At 54.4% G+C, this 17,642-nt stretch overlaps 1 protein-coding gene across 4 annotated transcripts in view; it reads right to left on the bottom strand.

Moving 5' to 3' along the window:
- Nucleotides 1–2,345: 2,345 nt before the first annotated feature.
- The window catches only part of MGAT5B (alpha-1,6-mannosylglycoprotein 6-beta-N-acetylglucosaminyltransferase B), a 70,645-nt gene continuing 55,348 nt past the window's right edge, over nucleotides 2,346–17,642 (bottom strand). For 2 of the 4 annotated variants that reach the window (XM_040579506.1, XM_040579525.1), the window contains 7 exons: nucleotides 17,595–17,600; nucleotides 15,570–15,725; nucleotides 14,701–14,847; nucleotides 12,998–13,114; nucleotides 4,966–5,040; nucleotides 4,125–4,399; nucleotides 2,346–2,976 (listed from right to left, as the gene is read on the bottom strand). In XM_040579506.1, the coding sequence (XP_040435440.1) occupies nucleotides 2,778–2,976; nucleotides 4,125–4,399; nucleotides 4,966–5,040; nucleotides 12,998–13,114; nucleotides 14,701–14,847; nucleotides 15,570–15,725; nucleotides 17,595–17,600 (975 nt within the window). In that variant the 3' untranslated portion in view covers nucleotides 2,346–2,777. Of the gene's footprint in view, nucleotides 2,977–4,100; nucleotides 4,400–4,965; nucleotides 5,041–12,997; nucleotides 13,115–14,700; nucleotides 14,848–15,569; nucleotides 15,726–17,594; nucleotides 17,601–17,642 lie in introns of all 4 variants that reach the window. The other 2 variants (XM_040579535.1, XM_040579516.1) reach the window with 2 other exon arrangements.

The following is a 17,642-nucleotide window of genomic DNA, read 5'->3' as shown; positions in this document are numbered from 1 at the left end:
TATTACCAAACCAGCCAAGACCCCACCTTGCCCCTACATGGGATTTTACAAACCAAAGCATCCTCCTGCTCCCAGCAGCTGGAGCTCCACATGGAATGAGGCAGGAGGAGCTGCCCTGAGCACCCACACTCCGGTCCCTGTTACATCAAGCATCTGCGAGTGATGTGCGATCACCAACAGACCAAGAGAGGCTTTTCCCCAAGCAGCATCCCACCCTCAGGGCAGCACCAGGAGCAGACCTCAGCACCAGCTGACAGGGCAGAGATGTGACAGGTAGTACCACAGCATTGCTCAGCCCTATCACCCAAATTTAGAGGCTGGCTCGAGATCCAGCAAAGTTCCAGACAGATCATTATTTCCCACGACAGCAACGAAGGTGAGCCAGCTGCCTTGTATTTCAGCTTGCACAAAAATGCTGCTGCCAGGGGATAATTGGGACTCCGCCGTGGGAGGCAGGCGCTGGGCTGCCGATAGGTGAAGGATATTTTAAAAGCAGCTGAGCAGACCCGGTGGAGAAAGCTGCCCAGGGAGCTGGTGCAGTGAGCACTGTCTCCGAAGGCATCCCGAGCATCTTGGTCTCTAAAGCTCGCTTAGATATCCTATAAAACCAGGTTTTATTTGGTCCTTACAACCCTGGGAGGTGAATCGCTGGTGATTCCTGCTTGCAACCCCCCCGTGCCTCTCACAGGCCAGCTCCTGCCCAGCCAGTGCTCGCAGCAGCTGGGTGAGCAGGGCGGGAGCGTTTGCCAGGTGATGCTTTGAGACCGAGATGAAAAGCGCCATAGAAAGGCACAAGGTACAGTTGTTCAGCTCTGCAAAGAGACACATATTTATACACATGCTGGCTGCAAGACACAGAAATTACTTAATCAATCCTTCCCCTTGTCTGGTGTCGCAGGCAGGATGGAGGCTGCCTATGCAATTTTGTGCTGAAGATGACAAACTGCTCCGGGATAACAGCAGTCTCCAGCTCCTGCCTCATTGAGTGCAGGATGCGGCCGTTCTCACCGTGGTGGGCTCGCAGGCTCAGCCAAAGGGATGCCCAGAGGTTAGGAGCACCCTGCAGTGTTCCCCTTCCCAGAGCCAGAGCGAGGAGACGGCAAGGGGAGCAGGGGAAGCCTGAGGTCTGTCTGATGCTGTTGCACAGCTGAAGAAATCTGATTTTCTCCCAAAACCTGGCTGCAAGACACCAAGTCATGGGGAGGACAGGCTGGAGGTGCCAGGACCACATGGCACAGCTGCAGCAAATGGCTGGGTCAAAGAGGAGACCTCATGCACTCATCCTGCCATGCCACTGCTCTCCATCACTCACTTCGAGCCGTGGGGGACAAGCATGCCAGGGCCTGGGACCCTGCAGTGACATTGCCAGGACAGGCTGCCAGCCCACCAGCCTCCCTCGCCTGCTGGGCCAGGGGCTCTTCCATGCAGGGAAGGGCTGGGAGGGAGTTTCCAGCTCACAATTTCCCAGCCACGTGTTTTATGGGATGCAGGAGTCTCACCATCAAATGCTTCCAAGCAGCAGGAGGGCTGAGTACCAACCTTACAGCAAGACACTGGCAGCCTGGCTGCGGGGAGCAACACTACAAAACCCACCCAGGCCACCCCAGCCAGCACCCACCCAGCGAGGGGATGTGCCGGGAGGGGAAATACAGGAAGCAGTGAGAGCTCCCCTGAAGTGAGATGAATGTCATAAAGAAAGGTTAAAAAAGCAAAGACCACACATGGAAGGGGGTTGCTTGGGGCTCACCTCTTCCGGTGGCTGCAACATCTGGGGCATGCAGAGATGTGATGTTGCTTTCACAGCTGCTGAGCTGCCCCCTTTCCCTGGCCTCGGTCTGTGCCCACCGGCAATTCCGCTCAGCTGCTGCAGCATGTCCTCCTGCCTGCTCACTTGAACCCTGAGCAGCCCCGTGCCCCCACCGTCACCTCTGGTGCCTCGGTCCCCGAGGGATGTACAGCCCCAAGCCCCCGCCATCACCTCCAGTGCCTCAGTCCCTGAGGGATGTACAGCTCCATGCACAGCCCAGAAGAGAGCAGAGAACCACGGGGGGCTGGGGGGGGTCACTTTGGCCACCTCTACCCTGCCAGCAGCATCGCTGCGGGGTCCAGCATCCCTCCTGGGAGCCCTCCCCAGCCCCATCCTGCCCCTCGCTTCCCAGGGACAGTCTGGGGGCCATCCAGCCCCTGCTGGCTCTTCCTGGGGACACCAGGGGGACAGACCCCACTGTGTCCCTCCAGCCCAGCCACTCTTCTCAGGCTCCCCCCAGCCCCACAGCCAAGGCAGGCACCGGCAGCCTCCCTGTGCCCCCCAGCACAGCTCTGCCCAATAACTCCCACAGAAAGGCTGGGTGTTGCTTCCCCTTTAATTTACCACTTGTCATGGGGAGGGTTAAAAAAAAATAAATCAATAAATAAAACAACCTAGGATGCTTGGAGAAGATGAAAACCCTGAAACTGCAGTCTGCTGGTGGCTTGTCCTGTTGCCAGAGGAGGAGAGGGGTGTCCCTGCCCCCCCCCTCCCCACCACCCCACCCCAGTGCCACCAGGTCCAGGTGGGTTCGGATGCGGTCCGATGATGCTCCTCAAGAAGAAAATGAAACCAAACATCAGGACATGGTCACTCACAGTTGACTGGCGGATGAAACAACCCCCAGCGTCCGACACCCCTGGCTCACCCGCCAAGAGGGACCTGTCCCACCTCCAGCTATTGCAGAAGCTTTGAGAAAGCCACTCGTTACACGTTGCATGTCGCAAACACGGGACACACACACACCAAGTCACAAGCAGTCCCTGCACAGAGCCACTTGTCCTTTGCGGTAGTCGCGGCATGGGCAGAGGCGCCGGTACTTGGTGTTGTAGCCCGCGCAGCTGAAGAGCAGTGGCTCCTTCTGGAGGTAGCACTCGTGGACGTTCTCAGCCACTGCTGGGTAAAGATGGTTCATCTCATACTCGGTGCTGTCGCAGGTGATGCTGAGCCTGGAAACAAAGACAAAGGTGGGTCAGTTCAGGTGAGGAGGCTGCCTGAGGTTTCACTGAAGGGTTTTTAGTGCTGTTCTATCCTTCCCGGGGAGGTTCCTTCCCTAAGCTTTGGGGCAGATCTTTGCTGGTTGCACCAGGAACCATAAGTGCTCTGCTTGGCACCCCCTGGCTGGCTTATTACCAGCCCAACACACCATGCAGGCAGCGGTGACTCTTGCAACGCAGCCCTGCAGCCCCGAGACCACCCCAACCCTCATGTGGGCCAGGGATGGCTTAGGAAATCATGCACAAAAATCCACCCAAATCTTTTATATCCCCCCACTGACCAACAAGCCTGTCCACTCTCGTGGACACCTTCCACAGCAGCTAACGTCCCCTACACAACAGCACACCAGTTCAACAGATGGCCACGTGCCCCCTGCTAGCCTGGATCAGCCAGCAGAACTGGGGCGGGCATCACCAAATGCCCCGAGGAGCAGCAGAAATGCCCAGTGCGGATCTCAGCATCCCTCTCCTACCACCCATGCCCATGCCAGCAGACAGAGAGGCAGTGCTGGCATCGCCCTCCCACCAACCCCTCTCAACTGGTGAGTCCCTGAACAAGCTCATTTTAAAGTCTGGAGTGGGGCATGGAGGGGAGGGTGAAATCCAAGCCCCAGCCCTAATTTATCGCATAAAAATGTCACTGGGATTCACAGCACCTGCCTGACCAGCATAATAGCAATAGTAATGCTCGCATTTTAATTGCCCATAGAGCAGCACGGAGCTTGGTGGCAGATTTATACTCTATTAAAACTTCACCGCTGTGTGTTCAAAATGCAGTTTTATAAAGAAAGATTATAAAAAAAGAGAGAAAGGGAGAGAGCTCGGAGGAGGTGGAGAGGAACGGGGTGGGGGAGAGATGGAAACGTGCCTGGAAAGGCTATTGTTGCCTTCTGAAGTGTGAAGCTGGTCAAGGCCAACACATGCAAGCAACGGGCTGCTCTCCGGCAGCACCCTGCCCGCACCGCCTTGTGCATGAAGGCACCTCAATGGGATTTCAGCAAGGAGGACATGAGGAAAATGGGTGCTGGGGATGAGGGGAGCAAAGGGATCATCCAGCTGATGGTCCCCACCACCACCTTGCTGTGAAGGTCACAACTCACTGGAGAAACACCTCCTTCTTGTTGAGGAATCTGAAGAAGGTGGGCTCACAGACCAGCCCGTGCCGCCGGCACGTCTCAGTGCAGGCGTGCTGGGTCTCCGACACCCACACCTGCAGCGAGCCCACTGGGGGCCAGGCGTGGGGGTCCCAGCTGGCACTGGGGGACCACACCAGGTGAGTGGCATTGGGGGACAGGGCCAGTGGGCTCGGAGGGCTTTGCATAGCAGGACTCTTGGCCTTGGGAGGCAGTGGAGGAGACGACGTGGTGCAGAAATCCTGGTGGGAGAAAAGACAGTGGGTCAGTGTCCAGAGGGACAGGGTGAGATGTTGGGGATGGAGAAGGGAGGGTGCTGGTGGGACAGAAGGACACTTGGGCTGCTGAGTTTGCTTCTCAGGTTGAGGTCACCTGCATGCATAGATGGCATCCCCTGCTGTGGAAGATGAAGGCATCAACCCCCTCTTCTACTCCCAACGCTACCTTACGTTCTGCAGCAGAAAGGTCTTGACCCAGACTCATTACCTCCAGCTACTTGCAACCACCCCCCCTGTGTCTTTGGTTCATGGCAAATCTCCCCCAGCCCCCATCTCCTGGTGCTCTCTTCAATTAGGCCACCAGCTGCACAGGGCTGGGACCCGGGGTGCCACGCTGGGGAGCTGCACTGGCTCAGTGGTTACTTACCCAGAGGAACAGGAACAGACCCATGGCAGAACAGGGACGGTTCCCCAGGGAGGACAGGGATGCTCCCCCAGGGAGGACAGGGACGTCTCCCCAGGGAGGACAGGGATGATTCCCCAGGCAGGACAGGGATGCTCCCCCAGGGAGGACAGGGATGCTCCCCAACCTGGTGCTGAATGTAGGCGTGGATTCGCTCCAGCATCCCCTCGCAGGTGTACTCGTAAGGCAGGTAAGGGTCCACCTGTGAAGGGGGAAGAGCAGAGCACAGGCAGCAAGCAGGGACAGCCTTGTCCCCCCACTGGGACCGGTGGCCTGGGACAGCAGTGCCCCAACCACCGAAGCCCACGGCTTGTGTCTGTCCACCAAAGCAAGCAGAGCATAAAAGTAGGGCTGGAAAAACTTCACAAGCCGTAAAGCACTAGAGAAAGAGGGTGAAGGATTAATTTTGATTCATCCCATGTATCGGTAACAATGAAGTTACCCTGTTCCATTTTAGTCTCGCTTTTCTTTGGTTTTGGCACGTTATAAAATAAAATCGGTTTTTAAGCAACAGGTCACTTCCAATTAAAGTATGAACTGTTTCAGCCCAAGAAACACTCTGCAAATGCAGGCAAGGGGCTGGGGGGGGTGTAATCTTAAAGTAGAGGGGTGTAGTTAAGACTGGTAAAGATGCCAGGCTAATCCTGGCTGGTGCCCTGGGTCTGGTCCAGCATCCTCTGTTCCTCTGCTCCTGTGTGCTCTGACCTCAGCACGGCTCTGCTTGCTCGGAGGAAGGTCCAGGCTCTGCTGCCCCGGTACTGCAACCCACCAAACTGGCCGGTGAAAAGCCCAGGGCTGGGACTGGCTGTGCACAACATGGGAACAAAAATCACTCTTCTCCCACTGCCACTTCACTGAGGGTTTGCTGCCCAGGGCAGATGGCTGTGATGGGGTGGAAGCCCAGTCCCAGAGGTTTGGTGCTCCCCGCTGCCGCCAGCACAGGCTGGGACAGGGCAGGGATGCAGCAGCCGGGTGCACACTGGAATGGAGGAAATGTTAATGCCCACGTATGTACATGCCGGTGCTGCACCCCCACGTTGATAACTGCTATTTTTACAGAGCCAGCGGCACTTAAACCATGGTGTATTTTTAGTGTGGGTTACAAAACACTGCAGGTCTTCAGGAGATTTCTGCCAGTGCTCTCTTCCTGACGTCACATCTCCCTGTCCCAAGAGCCACCCTTGGGTCCTGGCATGGAAACCCCCTTCTCTACACAGCGACTCAGCAGCATCCCCCAAACAAGCATATCCCTGGCACACCGAGAGCACAGGTTCCGGGCGAGCAGGCAGAAGCAGGCAGAAGCAGGCAGAAGTAGGCAGAAGCAGGCAGCTGGGCTCACTGCCCTCCAGCAGTGCCAGCGCACAGCTGTTGCCCCAGAGTCAACAGTGTTTTCCCTAGGGGAAGAGCATGGCCAGGACGGCTATGTCATTGATCCACCCCCTTCTTCTGGAACAAATAATTTTTAAAGGAAATTTCTGCCCTGGGAGGACAGATTTTTCCATACTCCCTTATTTTTCCAGAGAGATGTTACATGAGATGCAGACGGTGGCGCGTGGAAGGGTCTGGTCCTCGCCCCCCCCCCCCCCCCCTTTCCCCCGTGCATATCTGCAAAGCTTCATGTAAAAGGATTATAAGCAAGAATACCCTAAAGGTAATTAATCCAGAAAACACCATTTCTTCCATTTTCTGAGCTCTGCGCCTCCAGAACAGCTAGCTGCTTTTGTAGTACCCATCAAACCCAAGCTCAAAGGCTCACTCTGCTGAGAAGATCACTCTAAGCATCTCCCTGCCATAAATACCCCACCTGAGATCTCAGCCAGGCTGGAAATCACAGCTGCTCCATCTAATTACAGATGTGCACGCTAATCAGGGCTGACACAATGACAAGCAATTCTTGGCTCTGAATTGCTGATGGGTGCTCAGTTAACTGGGGCAGAGTCCACAGAGCAGAACTGCCCATCTGGGTCACACAGAGCCTGAGCCAGGCAGGGTGCTGGGTGCTGCCTGGCACCCATTCAGGGGGGAGACAAACCCCCCTTGCTCAGCACCACCTGTGCTCAGTCTCACCTTACAACTGCTTTCATGGCCGCAATGCTGGGGGGGGCTTTTCCCAGGACCCCATCGCACCAGGCATGGTGCAGATGTAATTCTGTAAAACAGTCTCTTTCCCCCAAAATACTGATGCGGTACCCAGTGGGATGCAGCACATCCACAGCTGGGTGGAGGCAGAAAACCTCCTTGTACTGGCACATGTAGCTGGAGGTCATGCTCTGGGCACAATCCCACCTGCCCGCAGGCTCCTGGGAGCCCTCTGGGGTCCAGGAGCATCAGGAGGCTGCAGCCCCCGCTCCTCCAGCCCCAACACCTCTATGTGCCCTCCTCATCTGGGGGCTCCCCCAGAAGCTGTCGTTTCCACCTGCTCCACTTTCCTAGGCTCGTTAGGATTCAGCTCCTGCACCCAGGACTGATAGAAAATGCCAATTTTGAGAAGGTAATTGTTTAATTAAAATCTGACAGGCTTGGCCTCCTCTTGACAGCCGTATCGTTAATGCCACTCCCCACACTGGGAGCTCAGGATCTCTCCAGAGCCCTGGGAGGGTAGGAGGAGGAGGGGGGCTCTGAGGTGGGGATGCACTGGATGCCACGGGAGGGAGCAGAGGGGGCGGTGAAGATGGAACTTTGCCATCCTTTCCCCCAGGCATCAGTGGGGAACACAGGACCAGAGCTCTTCACCAGCCAAATGGGGAGTTACTTGGTGCCCCATGGGGATACCTCCATAAGAGCCCTGGTTTTATAATCTCCAGCAGGAATCCCAGAGCTGGAAAGAGCAGTAAGTCTCCCTCGCTCAAAAGGAAAAGAAAGGAAAAAAAAAATCCAAACGTCCTCAGACAAGTAAGTAGAAAAATAATGCCATTCTCTACCAGCACGTAACAGCAGGCTGGGAACATTTTAACCAGCTATTTTCGCTGTGATGTTTAATACGCCGCTCTTTCAAGCATAGTCTGAAATGTATAATTTTCCATTATATTCCTGTATGTTTGACTTTAATATAATGAAGCCTTCTCCCTTCACTACATCAGAATATTGGGTCTATTAAATTGCTTGTGCAAGGACTATTTTTGACAATAGATGAAAAAGGTGAAGGCTAAGAAAATGGTGGTACCTGCAAACCTCTCTCCTTCTCCAGTCTCTAACCCCTGGCTAATGGCCATAATCCATCATGAGGACAAGCCTCCTGGCATCACCTTTCCCTGGGGGACACAATTTGCGTCTTGGCCCCGTGCAACTGTGCCAGGATTTGATCTCTGAGCTGGAGGGGTTTGGTGATTCCATGATTTCAGTTTTCCTTACAAACAGGTCAGGGATGCAAGCCAGCAGTGAAACGCAAAACTGCTCCAAGGGGGGATGAATGGCAGAGGCACAGCTTGCCAAAAGCCTTCCCCAGCAGCTGCAGGGTGACCTGGAGCGGGTGCCACCTGCAAAAGAACAAGGGAGGGGTGCACAAGGGCTTTTCCTCAGGGTGAGGCTTGGACAGCTCTTCTGGCTTGGGGGGTGGCTTGGATGGGTCTGCTCCATGGGTGGGTAAAAAGCTGCCCGGACAGCTGAGCCCAAGGCGTGGTGGTGCATGGGGTCACAGCCGCTGGCGGCGGGCACAGCGGTGCTCCCCAGGGCTCCGTGCTGGGGCCAGCCCTGTTGAACGTCTTTATCAACAATCTGGAGGAGGGACTCGAGGGCATCAGTTCGCAGATGACACCAAGCGGGGTGGGAGTGCTGATCTGCGGGGGGGCAGGAGGCTCTGCAGGGGGGTCTGGGCGGGCTGGACCGATGGGCTGAGGCCAAGTGCGTGAGGGTCAACAGGGCTCCGTGCCGGGTCCTGCCCGTGGGTCACACCAGCCCCAGGCAGCTGCGGGCCGGGGGCAGGGGGCTGGGAAGCTGCCCAGTGGGAAAGGGCCTGGGGGGCTGTTTCACAGCTGGCTGGGCATAAGCCGGCTGTGTGCCCAAGTGGCCAAGATGGCCAGCAGCCCCCTGGCTTGTGTCTGAAACAGCGTGGCCAGCAGGGCCGGGGCAGTGCCCATCCCCCTGCGCTGGGCACCGGTGCAGCCGCCCCCCGAGCCCTGGGCTCAGCTCTGGCCCCCCACTGCCCGGGGGACGCAGAGGGGCTGGAGCGTGTCCAGGGGACGGGCAGGGGGGCTGGGGAAGGGGCTGGGGCACCAGGCTGAGGGGGGGCTCAGGGGGGAGCTGGGGGGGCTCAGCCTGGAGAGGAGGGGGCTCAGGGGGGCCCTGATCGCTCTCTGCAGGTGCCTGACAGGGGGGTGTAGGGGGGGGGGGTGGCCTCTTCTCCCAGGTAACAAGCGACAGGACGAGAGGGAACGGCCTCAGGTTGTGCCAGGGCAGGTTTAGACTGGATGGTAGGAAAAACTTCACTGGAAGGGTGGCCAGGCACTGGGACAGGCTGCCCAGGGAGGTGGTGGGGTCACCATCCCTGGAGATGCTCAGAAGATGCACAGATGCGGTGCTGAGGGATGTGGTATGGTGATGGACTTGGCAGTGCTGGGTTAACAGTTGGACTTGACAATTTCAGAGGTCTTTTCCAACGTAAATGATTCTATGATTCTACAAAACCCCCATATTGCTAACCCAAGCCATGTGTAAACCATGACTCAGATCCCTCTCCAGAAAGAAGTTTCTTTCAAGCACACTGAGGTTGGTGAAGGACACTGGCTGCATCTCAGCAGCTTTATTTGCACATAGACAGCAGCCAGCCCTGCCAGCAGACCCGGCCGGCTCCAAACACACCAAAGGAAGCTCTGCCAGCCGGGCTGGAGCTGGGGCAAGGCTGTAGCTGTAAGGATGGCACATCCCACCTGGAGGTCCACCAGGACGGCTGTACAGCCAGGCCAGCAGCCACCTGGCCAGGGAGCCGCGGGCAGGCTGGGGCAGCTGCAAATAATGCTAAAATATTGCCGAGGCCTCAGCAAACTCCCCAGAGCCACTATGCTCTAAGCCAAGGCAAGCTTGTTTGTCAGCTTGACTGTATCAGAAATACTACCGGGTTGATAAAAGCAGCTTCCCAAAGGCTCTCAGGGGTTCCCAGCACCCCGGACCCTGGATCCCAGCACCCAGCACGGCACAAGCTGCTGCCAGGAAAAGCTGTTGGCAGAGGCAGAGCAAAGGAGACACCTCACAGCTTCCCACAATATCCCATATCCCCAAAAATGTTTTCCTGACTTTTGCCTGGAAGATGCAAAACTAAAGCTGTGGGATAAGTGATTTTTCAGTTGCACAACAACAACAACAAAAAAAGAAAAGAAAAAAAAAAAAGAAAACAAATATCCGTTTCAGGTCGGTTTTCAATTTCTAATGCTTCCACCCATCAAGGCCAGGAAAAATGCTGTGTTTCAGGTTCAGCAATCTGTTTGGGTTGATGAAGCAAAGGGAAACGCATCATTTCAGATACAAGCCGTCCTTTCAATAAAATGGCAGGGTATTTTTAAACAAAGGCAGGCAGATGGGAAACAAAAACATACTATTTCATTCCAGTAATGTTGAAATGAAATGTTTTGACTGAAAAAATAAATTGACGGTGGTTATTCTGAAACACAGACACATTTTTTAGATATTCTGATAATGAAACACCCCATTTTCACTTTGGGGGGAAAAAAAAGGCGTCAGTAAAATAGTTTCTCTGAGCTCCAGTGCCTGGCTGGGAACAGCCACATTAAACTGCCCAGCCACCAGCTTTCTGCCGCTCCTCCTGCTAATGCCCTTGTTTTCAACTCCTGCTGTAACAAACAGTACTTTAAAGACAAGACACCAAGGGATCCCTGAAGCCAAAGCCCATAATAAGGCTTTTAAACCTGTAAGGTAGGTCAATTTTTAAGCTTAATTGCCTTGACAGCATCTCTAATAAAGCAGACCTTTCTATTTAAAAGATAAAAAGGGGAAAAAAAGGAGGGGGGGGAAAAAGTTGCTGTGAGTTATTCACAGTCCCTGCTCTGCTTCAGGAGGATTTACACAATATCTTTAAAAAAACCCAGAGAGGTGAGTTGGAGATTAAACCAGCACGCCTCTTGGTGGGAAGGAATAACTTTGCTCCAGAACAACTGCACGCTTTTAATGCAAGCGGGATGTCAGCGCCTTGTTTTATCATCTGAGACAAATTTAAGTCTTCAGCCTCCCAGCAGCCGAGGCTAATTGCAGCGGTCGGGATGCTCCGTGGGAGGGGACCTCAGGGTGGGGTCCCTGGACCCGCAAAGATGGGTGGCAGCTTTAGCTACCCTGTGGACCCATAAGAGAGAGTTTCTCTGACTATACACGGTGTCATGCTGGAATGGAGAAGAGAAAGCAGCTGCCCCGGGATGCCTGGCCATGGCAGCCTGGCCGCACAGGCAGCTGCCGGACCGCGCTGGCATGTGGGCACCCTCCTTCCAGCTCTGCTTCCCCTGCCCTCCATCAGCTGTTCAGCAACTGAAGGAACGTTAATTAAGGGAGGGAGGTAGCATGTGTTGTGACCGTACCACAGCTGCATCGACATGAAGAGTGGGAACGGGGAGAAAAGCCGAGACAGGAGCTTGTCTTTGGGCAAAACAGGAATCGGCACAGCAGTGGCACGCACTGGGCGAGCACCTGGTGCTGGGAACGGCAGGTCCCCACACCCGTTCCTCCTGCATGGTGCCCATCACACACCAAATCCTTTCCTAAAACCTTTTTTCTTCTTTTCTTTTTAAGCAGACATTATCGTTAAGCATCTCAACAACCTGGTCCACATCCAGTCGACACTGCAGCACAGCACAGCTGCTCAGGAGCCAGCAGAGTCCTTTCCCCCACCCTTTAATCCTCCATCATTTTTAATTTTTTTCAGTAGCATGGCAGCACCAGACTTCACTATTTTCTTTATCCTTTCTGGAAAAACTGAAAACCTCTTTTTCTCTCCTGAAACAGAGAGCAGCAGCTCCCGGCCACCCACCTGCAGTGTTGCCATCTCTTCAGCTCAGATGGTGGAGGGTCAAGCACTAACAGCTGGCCCGGCAGCACAGCAGCAGGGATGTAATTATTTTTAATTTAATTTTAATGGAGATATGGGAATGAATGTGCAAAACAACAACTGTTTTCCTAAGTTGGGTTTGTTTGGTCTTTGCAAACTCATAGAAAAATCAGCACAAGGTGAATCACTGCGGCAATCACTGGGGCAATAAGCTGCGAGACCTAGGCAGATGGCATGGCCACATCAGCTGAATAAAGTCCCCAAACTGTGACAGACACCAGCCTCTGCAGCCTCTTTTCAGCAGGAAAAAGCAAGAATGACACCTCTCTGGCCACCATCACCCCAGTCCCCCCCAGCACCATGAACCCCAGACACCCACAGCCTGATGCAGAGCCCCAGTTTCACAGCACATCACCATCCTCAAGAGGGGACGGCTCATCCCAAGCGAAGCAAATTGCACGCAAAACGGCTATCAGCACTTTCCTCCCCTCCAGGAAAATTGACTTTAATAATTTGGACAACTTGAAAGGCTCCTGCCACAGGGCAGGAGGTAAATATTCATGAGGGAGCTTTTCCAGGGCAGGCGCAGCGGGAGAGCTGCCTTCCCAGGGGGTCCCTGCACCCCCCTCCTTCCTTACATCCCTTCATCCTTCACAGAGGCAACTCCTGGCGCTCCTCCTATTGATTTGCTCAATCCAAATGATAATGATAAACAGTGAAATGTGGGAACAGCAGGTGCAGAGGTCTGTAACTCTCCGGGTACATGCACAGAGATGCTCTCCGGGTTTATCCTTGCTTCATGCCAGGTCCCAGCAGTGCCGTGCATCTCCAGCAACCTCACCCTCCTGCTCCCAAACCTCATCTCCCTTATCTTAGCTTCCCCTTGCTCTGTCTCTGCCCGATGGATTCCCAGGGGATCCCTCAAAGGCACGGCTCTGCCCTGGGGAAGCACCTACCACACTTGGTACCAAAGTAAGGTGGGAGCATGCATGCCCCCAAAGATGCAGGAGGAAGATTTCTGCCTTGCACATACAAATAATTTCAAAGGGGAACCAAGGAACGAAAAGCAACCAATGCTCGAAAGGGAGAGCCAGGCACCAGCAACCACTGCTGATACCTATCCCTGCAAACCCGGTAGTGGGGACATAGCCCCATCACCACCTCCGAGCCGTACCTGGGTCCTCACGATAGTTTTGATAGCAGCTTCAAACTCTTCGGAGTTATTGTAGTCGACAGTCCACACGTGCGGCTTCCCGATGAAGTCTTCGGCATATGGGTGTTGGGAGGACACCTAAAACACAGTAGCGTGAGCTGGTTTTTGCAATCCCTGCCAGAACGGCTGCTGTGTACCGCTCGCAGCCGTGATGGCAGAGAGAAGCAGCAGGCTCTGGCGCAGACACACAGTTGGGTTTTAACCCATTGCACATAGGGACATGCTGGAAAAAGCCTGCCTCTGAAGCCAGCTGCCCCCCAGCCTCAGGCTGATGCTCTAAAATTCCTGCTGGGTTGGGATGCTCCATTCCCATCAACACTGAAATCGCCTCCATAGCCCTGAATATCTCCACCTTTGTAATACAGGTACAATGTAACCTTGACCCGAGCCATCTGCAGGTCTGGAGTGGCAAAAATAGACCGAAACAGCAAGGTCTGTGAAGGCACCACGTCTCCCAGGTTTGCTAAATCCAGAAACAAGGCAGACAGAAAATCCATCACCACTGAAAGCCAGGAAAGTCTGGCACCAGGAGAAAGCGGCGCTGGAAGCTGTATCACCCTGATGCCACAGGCAGCCCTACACACTGATACCCACAGCCACCCGCCCTTCACCAGGCAATTTTTGGGGATCTACTTCTTTGATTTCAGCCCCGGAGCTGCCTTTTCAGCCCCACGCTGCTGCAAGGCAGCCAGAGCCCAGATCTCCTCTCAGGAAGGGAAAAGAGAGGATGCTGAGCAGAGGAGGTGTTTCGGGGGCACTGTGAAGCAGTGCAGAGGGGCCTGAAAACCTGCCAGCTGGAGGAGGAGAGCAGTGCATGCTCTGTATTTTATGCTCCAGCTTGCTCTCCTTTCCTATTTTTTTCCTCAACTGGTTTTGATCACCTCCCTCCCCCTGGTGTATAAACACCCTGGGGCATTTCACAGCCCTCACTCCCGCCTCCGAAGCACAATCACAGCACCCACCCAGGATGGGTGCTAACACTGGCAGCTGATTAGGGGGGTGCATGGGGCAGACATGGGGGTCTAGGACAGGCTAGTGCCCCCCACCCCATGATGGGTGCCACTGAGCTGGGCTGTGGCAGGGCTGAGCCGCAGAGTCCCCCAGCAAAGCCCTTCTCAGCAGGAGTGAGTGTTGCACTCCATTATCCACTCTATTAATAATAAAAGAGGCTATTTTCTCAACCCTTTAACTTTTAAAGAGTTCCTACTTCACTTAGATTGAATTCCCAGTGACAGGCAAGCCTGGGAGGGATTTTGCCCCCCTGCACACCACAGAGGCCCTGGTGTCCCTCTGGGTGTACAAAAGGATGAACAAGGGAGCATCACCCCAGTTTGGGAGCAGGGTATGGGGGGTGCATGGATCTGGGCTGATGGGGAAGAAGCTGGGGGTTTTGGTCTGCAAAAGTCTCCTGCACCACCTTCTCTTTTGCAACCTCAAACCCACAGCAAGTCCCCTTGCATCCAAGCGCTCCAGGTGGAAACGATGACAGGATGGAAGAGGGGACCCCATCTGTAGGTACCCACGCTTCTGCATTTGGAGGGGATTTCACACAAAAAACCCAAAAAACTCTCCATTTAGCTACTGCTCCTCCCGGGCTGTCCCGAACCCTGGTGTAAAGGGAGTGGCTCCATCCAGGCCATCCACTCGCCTCCTGCCAGACTTGCCTCTCTCGATGTTGGCTTCCCACGGAAGAACTCGTGGTTGAGGGAGCTGTGCGGGGGGTTGAAACGTGCCTGCAGGAAAACGCAGCCGTTGGCGATGGCCTCCAGCGGGGCAGGACCCTCGTAGGGGAACCCAAAGCCAATGAAGAGCTACAAGGGAGAAGCCCGTGAGCTGGTGAGTGAACGTGGCCAAGCCCATAGGAAAGTCTCCCAAATAACCCACCAGCATCGCTCTCTGCCGCGCTGGCCCTGCACACCGAGCCTCTAAGGCAACTCCTTGCAGTTCAACACCCCATAGCTTAAATGTGCTAAAACCTCCCCCTGCTCCATGGCTCACAGCCCACCCCTGCAAAGCAACGGGGTGTTCAGGAGCTGCAGGTTCCCGCATGGTGCCTACGACCACCATACTGGCCCTGTATGGAGAAATACTGCTTTGCCAAAGCCATTCGGGCTGGTGAATCAAAAACGTCCCCCCCAGACACCAGCTGAAGGTGACTGGGATGTGCCTGCACCCTGCACCCTCCCTCTGCAAATCCCATTTATTTTGATCATAGCTGTGGAGGGAAGGGGGGACCCACCCTGCTCAGCAATAAATGAATTAATGAGGAAACTTTGTGCTCCGTCTGCGGGCAGTCTGCAAGGAGAAACTCATCAGACACATCTTGATTTGAAATTATGTGCTCTGCTCTACTCCTGGCTAATTAGCCCTGCTGATAGCGCCTGCCAGCCTGGGAGGAGTGCAGATAACCGCCTCTCCCCACTCCCCACCTCCTTCTTTAATTATGTTTGCTTCCTCAAGGCAACCGAGTCCTCGCTGCTGGCTGGTTAGCAGAGGCCGGGGTCTGCTGACGCCCCGTCTGGCCCTCACCTACCTTCGCCTTCCTCAGCAGCTGCTGGAACTCGTGCTGCGGCAGCAGCCCATGGTTCTTCACGAATGCTGGGACCTCGGGCGGCCGCTGCGTCTCATAATAAACTGTACCATGGATCTCCATGTACTTGTTGAGGATGGTCAGGAACTTTTCCTTGCCCTGGGGACGAAGGCATGGGTGTGAACAGCACCAGGAGATGCAGCTGCCCGCACCCCCCACCCCCACCCCCTGCTCCCCAAACCCGCATCCCCCCCTCCACATCCCTTGGACACATGTCCTGGATCCACCACCCTGCACATCAACACCTCAAGCCTCTGCCTTGCCTGCTGTCTCTGCAGGCAACTTCCACTCTGGAGCTGATGAATTAAAGGTTTCAAGAGGTTCAGAGGGAAGTTTCCAAAGACCAGAGCTTGCTAAAGGCCTCTTATTCCAGGTAACAAGTCCCCAGGATTTTCTCACTTAAGTTTAATCCTCTTTCACTACTTGGAAAATTAAGGGGGTCATCAGTTTTCTTCTTTTGGAAGCTTTCCTCCTCTTGCTCTCCAAAGAAGCCTTTTATTTTAACAATTCCTCTACTGCAGAATTTTTTGCTTGGAAAAACCACAAAGGGACCATCCTTTGGATACTGCATTTTTAGCTTGTTCCAGTGCTGCAATAGGCCCTGAAAGAGCAAAGACTGGGAGGGAGTAAGGAGGTATAAATGGGGAATTTGAAAAAACTCACTATGTTACCTTAAAGCCTCTCTGAACACTGTATTTCTTCCCTCTGCCACGTATCCCTGGACTTCTCTAAGGCTAAACCCACGTGCTTTTGGTGGGATTGAGGCTGCAGGGTGAAACCCTGGCCACAGTGCCACTAACACCCAAATCAGCACGGTTTTGACATCAGTTCCCTAATACAATGGGCTTGGGGAGACGGGAGCGAAACACAGTTTATAGTCCCTGCGTAGCGCCCGGCACCACCGAGCATCACCTGGGGGGACCGATCCCCCTGCACGGTGGTGGGGCTGGCACGGGAGGCCCCCGCCACCACTGCATCTGGGCACCGTGAGTTGCTTTGACCCATGGAAGCTGGGGAACAGCCTGATGAAAACAGCTTTTCCCAGCTTGTTAAAACTTCAGGTCCTGTTGCGAGCCAGAGGTGAGAGGTTCAGAGGGGTGGGAAATGAGAAATATGGGAAGGTAGGTTTAATGAAATGTTTCTAAATGTCAAAAAAGGATCCTGCTCTGGAGACAGCACTTGATCCAAGGCTTGTAAATAAACACCCAGCTCCAGAATACGGAGGTGTTCTCTTCCTTCCTAGACCTCAAAATCACTCAAGATGAGGAAAAGCCCCTCTTTCCCCTTGTTTTATTACATGGGGTGGCACAAGACGTGAAGAAATGCCCAGGCAGCCTGGTCTCGAGGAACAGCCACTAGCAAGAAACAGCCCTAGCCCCTTCACCCGGTAATAAATTACCTCAAATATGCAATTTTGGGGAAACTGATGATATTTGTGAATCCTGGCTAAAAGGAACAAACATTCGTAGTACTAAGGACGGAGGGAAATGTGCGTTCTGAGGTTTTAACTCTCTTTAGTGCCTTCCCAGATTAACCTATGTTCAGCTGAAACTTCTGAGTAAGAAAGGGCATGGGAATGATAGAAAAAGAAGACAAGATGTGGCATTTCCCCTAAAATGAGATGTTGTGGGGTTTCAGTAGGTCTTTCAGGGAGCCCCCGGCTAGGCAGATGCTGGAGGGATCTGCTGTCAGACATGGGAGGTGATGAAAAAGCCACAGACACCAGTGAACAGGAGATGGCATGGCTGGATTCTGGCCCACCGCAGGCATTCCTGTGAAGGCAGAGCCCCTAACCAGGGAAGGTGGGGATGGAGAGGAGATACAGCCCTGGCTGCACCAGCCCACAAGATCCTGGCAGCTCGGGAGGACTGAGCCTGTGATGAGTCACAGCCGACTCCGGCAAAACATTTTCTCTCATGAGAAGATGCACAGAGGTAAAGCCCAGCAGCAGCTGGTGCGGTACAGTACCTGCAACTGGAACAGCCCCAGGCGGTGCACAAAGGGAAAAAAAAATAA

Source organism: Falco naumanni, chromosome 1 (genome assembly GCF_017639655.2).
Source record: "Falco naumanni isolate bFalNau1 chromosome 1, bFalNau1.pat, whole genome shotgun sequence".
Taxonomy (NCBI): domain Eukaryota; kingdom Metazoa; phylum Chordata; class Aves; order Falconiformes; family Falconidae; genus Falco; species Falco naumanni.
This window is presented reverse-complemented; position numbering and strand designations above follow the sequence as displayed.